Below are 5,729 nucleotides of genomic sequence, written 5' to 3' on the forward strand. Positions count from 1 at the left end.
AACACATTTTGGACAAAAACTATAATTCGTCCGTATTCCATCTGAATATGCGCAATAACTTCAGACGGATTTGGGACGCATTTTGAAAAATGTTAATTCTATCCCAAATTTGTCTATAATTAGTCTTAAATGCTTTTACTATAACTAACCCTTCGAAGTAGACAAAATTTTTTCCCACAAATTTGAGACAAAAATAGCATCATTTGTAAATTCCGTTTGAAAGTTCATCAATTTTCAAATAGATTTCAAATATTTATTAAAAACTTTTAAAATTTAGTATAAAAATATTATTTATATTTTAAATTAGTCTATGATTTGTCCCAAATATTTTTACTATTCTAAAATAAAGTTTTTTTTCCTAAAATAACCTTAATTATATATAACTTATAAAAAGGTACGGTTTTTGTTTGCACCTTTCAACTCCAAAACCTCTTGTTCAAAATATGCAATAATCATCATACCAATTAACATCTTATTTATTATTATACATATTTTTTAAAATTGGATTAATAGGTACGTTACCGATTATTTATGCAGGCTTTTTTTATATAAATAAGTAAATAAAAAAATTAATTCTCATAATACGCATGCAGAGAAAGCTTTACAAAAATGCGCAGGCCATTGTTCGCAAAGCACCCGCGAAATAGATTTAGTGTCATCATCTCAGGAGAGGCGCACACGAATTGGAACTTCTGGTGGGGGAAGTCATTTTGTGCTGGCGCCAACGAAATGGGTACTTTTGGTGGGGTTACCATGAAATTTAATTGGTTTATTTTTAAAATATATTTTTAAATATTTTAAAAAATAAAAAAATCATTTAATTTTTTATTAAGTTAATAATTTATTTTTATATAATATCAAATATGAAGTAAATTACAATCTTAAAATAATTAATTGAATCATTATAGATCAACCATTAAAATATAAGACTAGTAAATTATTATTCATCGTAACTCTTTTAATTCAGGTAGTACGTACTCAGTACTAAATAAAAAAATTTTAACAAATATACTTATTCAATCCTAAATTTTAGAACTAAATTGACTATATTAGTTTTCTTTTTCTATCATTGTATATTATGTTTGACTTTTTTATATACTCTATCTTCTTTTTTTTTATTCTTTTATTTTTATTATACTTAATATTAAATTTCTCATACAAATTTTTATAAACCATCTTATATTTAATTTTGATTTTTTTAGTTACCTCATATTATTTTTAATTTATTCTTTTAATTATTTACGTTATAATAATTCAAATTTTAATTTTTTAACAAATTTAAGATAAAGTGTATCAAAGAATTACATATATAAAAATTTTAAAAATAAATTAGAAGAGTGCTAGGGGTCAGCAGATTTTGTGATTTGTAACCATCAATTAGTCATCAGTAGTGTTTTTAATAGTATAAGATTACATCTAATGGTGGACAATTACTCATTTTTCCTTTAATGATTAAATGCTGGCCAAATTTTAATAAAAGTGCTAGTTCCTAGACTTTCTCAATAAATTATATCCAATCTTCTAAAAAAAATAGTAAAAATAAAATATAATAAAAAAATCACGTAAAATAAAAAAGTCATATACTTTTTCATAAGATTGTAGTATATTAAAAATTTAAAAAAATACAAATAAATACATTTCTTAGTGGACTTTTTCATACTATTCATTTTGATCTTCATCCTCATTGTTCTCGTCGTCGTCCTCGTCTTCGTTCTCATCCTCATCCATATCTTCGTCTTCATCCCCAAGTGGCTCATCATCATCATCATCATCATCATCATCATCATCATCATCTTCTTCTTCTTCTTCTTCATATCTTGTACTATTGGTATCCAGTAAATCAACAGTAATGTCAATATCATTTGAGATATGATTGTTAGATTGATTTGTGCCATCTTCTTGATATGCAAAATCCTCTGTTGTTTCAATCTCAATCTCACCTCTTGCTTTAGTCTTGAATACAAACCACCATTCTGCTTTTTCCTTGGTGTTGCTCATTGGATGAGGTGCAAAATATACTTGAATTGCTTTATGTGCAATGATAAACGGATCATATTTACCATATCGTCGATTCTTTCGAATCTGTATGATTCCATACTCTTTGTTTACCTTTGTTCCTTTGCCAATTGTGGGATCAAACCATTCACATTTAAATAGTACAACTCTTTTTAGTGGTAGCCCAGTATACTCAACTTGAATAATTTCATTAAGCTGGCCATAGAAATCATTTTCATATTCACCATAACCTGTGCCTTTGACACATATTCCATAATTCTGAGTTGACTTTCCACTTGAGTGAGATCTTGTGTGAAACTTGAAGCCATTGACTTTGTAGATAGGCCAACATTTAACAATTCTTAAAGGACCCCATGCCAAGGAATGAATATTCGAATCTGTCACATTATTTAAAGGATCATGAACCTGTATTAAATAAGAACCAATAAGTTAGAATATAATATGTCATCTACCAAAAATTGTGTGTACAATAAGACTATCATATCATGTTGACTTACATAATTTTTAAACCATTTTGCAAACTCCGCTTCAATAAATTGATCAACTTGTTCATCACTTAAAGTTATATGATCTTGGCGTATGAAATCCACAAAGATCCTATAGTACATAAATTTCAAATAAATTAAAATTATTAATATAAGAAAATATTATTAATAGTAAGAATATATATAGAAAGATAAATACTCACTCAATATATGGCTTAATTTCATCACAGTTTATTAGTATATGATTCATGGCTGCACTGAATTCTTTGTCATCTAAATAACGAGTTTTGCATTCACCAGCAAAACAACCAGGCAAATTAAAAATAGACAAATTTTGCTCAACTGAATCATCACCTTCATCATTTTGCTTTGCGTCGATGCTAGTTTGGTTAAAATAGTACTCACAAAAGTAAGAAATCTCCTCAATTAGGTATGATTCAACGATAGATCCTTCAACATGTGCTTTGTTCTTGACCTTTTTCTTAAGATGATGGAGAAACCTATCATGAAAAAATTCATAACAAAAATCAAATAACAAATAGTTGACCTAATAAAACAGTAAAAAGAAATTTGAGAGTAAATATAGAGGTGTAAATAAGGTACCTCTCAAAAGGATACATCCATCTATATTGCACAGGACCACCAAGCAATGCTTCAAATGGCAAATGAATAGGTAGATGTTCCATTGAGTCAAAAAATCCAGGAGGAAAAATACGTTCTAGCTTGCATAGCACAATTGGAATATTTTCTTCTAGCTTATTTAGAACATCTTCTCGTAACGATGTTGAGCACAAATCTCGAAAGAATTGACTTAACTCTGTTATTGGCTTCCATATCTGCTCTGGCAATGAACTAAAAGCAATTGGCAGTAAACGTTCCATAAATATATGACAATCATGACTTTTCATTCCATATAACTTGCCCTCCTTCATGTCAACACATCTCCCTAAATTTGAAACATACCCACCAGGCATCCTTAACTCTTTCACCCATTCACATATTGCCCTCTTTTGCTGGAGGGTAAATGTGTAGTTTGCTTTGGGTTTTATAATTTTACCTCCACTTTGTTCTGGCAGTTCTAAATTTTTTCGCTTGCAGTATAATGACAGATCCATTCTAGCCTTTACATTATCTTTAGTCTTCTCTTTGATGTCCATGACAGTATTGAATATATTATCAAATACGTTCTTCTCAATATGCATTACATCAAGGTTATGACGGATTAAATTATGACGCCAATAAGGTAAATCCCAAAATATGCTTCTTTTGGTCCAATTATGCGTACTTCCATATCCTTCTATCTCAAGTTGCTCAACATCACTTATCTTATCATAATTCTGAACTATATACCATATTTGATCTCCAGTCAATCTTGGAGGAGGTTCTGATCTCTCAATTCTATTCTTATAGAATGCATCCTTGTTTCTTCTAAACATGTGATTATTTGGCAAGAATTGTCTGTGGCAGTCAAACCATGATGGCTTTCCCCCATTTTTTAATTGGAATGCCTTGGTTCGTTCCATACAGTATGGGCATGCTAGCCTGCCTGCTGTCATCCATCCAGACAACATTCCATATGCAGGAAAATCATTAATAGTCCACAACAATGCAGCTCGCATTACAAAATTTGACTTGGAATGAATATCATAAGTTAAAACGCCATCTTTCCATAGTAGTTTTAGCTCATCAATCAAGGGCTGCAGGTATACATCAATCCTGGTTTTGGGATTACGAGGACCAGGGATAATCATGGATAAAAACATGTAAGGAGTTTTCATGCACATAGAAGGAGGCAGGTTATACGGAGTGACAATTATTGGCCAACATGAATATTGTTTACCGGATTGACCAAAAGGGGTGAATCCATCAGCACATAATCCTAGTCTGACATTGCGTGGTTCTTGAGAAAATTGTGGATGTTTTCTATCAAAATACTTCCATGCTTTTGAATCCGATGGATGCTCAAGAACTCCTTTAAACTCGTGATCAAAATGCCATCGCATGTGAGATGCTGTATTCATTGAAGCATAAAGTCTTCTTAAACGAGGTATAAGTGGTAAATAGTGCATTCGTTTCAAAGGAACTTGTTTACCCTTTTTACCTATCTTGTACCTTGGAGAATGACAAAATTTACATTCCTTTCGTAGTATATCATCCTCCTTGTAATACAGCATACAACCATTAATGCAACAATCAATTTTATTGCTTTTCATGCCAAGTTTCGATACTAGCTTCTTTGCTTCATAAAAATTGGAGACAAGTAAGTTATCCTTCGGCATCACTTCTTTCATAGCTTTCACGAAATCATAAAAGATTTGTTGAGATACATTTCCTTTAGCTTTTATACTCAACATTTTAACTGCCATTGATAATTCTGAATGATCAATACATCCCTCAAATAATGGGCGCTGAGCAGACTGTAATAAATCATAAAATTTTTTAGCTTCTGCATTCGGAGGCTCCTCCATGTTTTCTTCAAATTGACTCATAAATTCTGGTCCAGCAGCATCAACCACCATAGATTCATACGAATTTCTTATTGGCACATTAGCATGCGGAGAAGAACATGTACCTTCTTGATTATTATCTTGATCTAAATTCAAATGCAAAGGACTCTCTCCATGTGAATCCCAACACCAGTATCTTGGCATGAAACCATATTTATATAAATCTAATGAAACCTCATCCGGAGTTAAGAAAATCTTATTTTTATGTTTGTTGTAAGGACATCTAAGTACACTGCCTTCAAGTACAAATTGAGGTTGTTTTGTAACTGTATCAATAAAATTTCGAACGCCATTGACAAATTCCTGTCGTAATCCTCCTCGATTTGGCAAATTTCTATTGTACATCCACTTTCGATGTTCTGAAATTTTCATATCTACATATAAAGTATATTAAAAATTAGATTAATTAAATTATATTTTTATGAGATAACCAACTATGAGTATAATTAATTTAATGTTACAAAATTATAATATTATATTTTGATAAATAATAAATCATCTAAAAAATATGTACCACACTTCACCGATAATTCATATTACTATTAAAAAATTAGTATATCATACTATTAAAATGAACTATTTCACTATAATTTTTTAGGAAAAAAACTTAAATGTATGTGTTGAAATTTATAATATGAAAAAATGATAATAATAAATAAAATATATACTAATTTTAAAAACACAAGATAAAAATTACACAAAGTCAAATAAAATAATAATA

At 29.9% G+C, this 5,729-nt stretch overlaps 1 protein-coding gene across 1 annotated transcript; it reads right to left on the minus strand.

The window, feature by feature from the left end:
* Positions 1 to 1,659: 1,659 nt before the first annotated feature.
* LOC112721700 (uncharacterized) lies at positions 1,660 to 5,020 on the minus strand. Its single transcript, XM_072206078.1, has 5 exons — positions 3,105 to 5,020; positions 2,705 to 3,001; positions 2,514 to 2,613; positions 1,824 to 2,421; positions 1,660 to 1,736 (listed from the first exon to the last, which is right to left on the minus strand). Exons 1-5 carry the CDS (start codon positions 5,018 to 5,020, stop codon positions 1,660 to 1,662), a joined length of 2,988 nt encoding a protein of 995 aa, XP_072062179.1.
* Between the last annotated feature and the right edge of the window lie 709 nt (positions 5,021 to 5,729).

This window comes from Arachis hypogaea, chromosome 11 (genome assembly GCF_003086295.3).
Source record: "Arachis hypogaea cultivar Tifrunner chromosome 11, arahy.Tifrunner.gnm2.J5K5, whole genome shotgun sequence".
Classification (NCBI taxonomy): domain Eukaryota; kingdom Viridiplantae; phylum Streptophyta; class Magnoliopsida; order Fabales; family Fabaceae; genus Arachis; species Arachis hypogaea.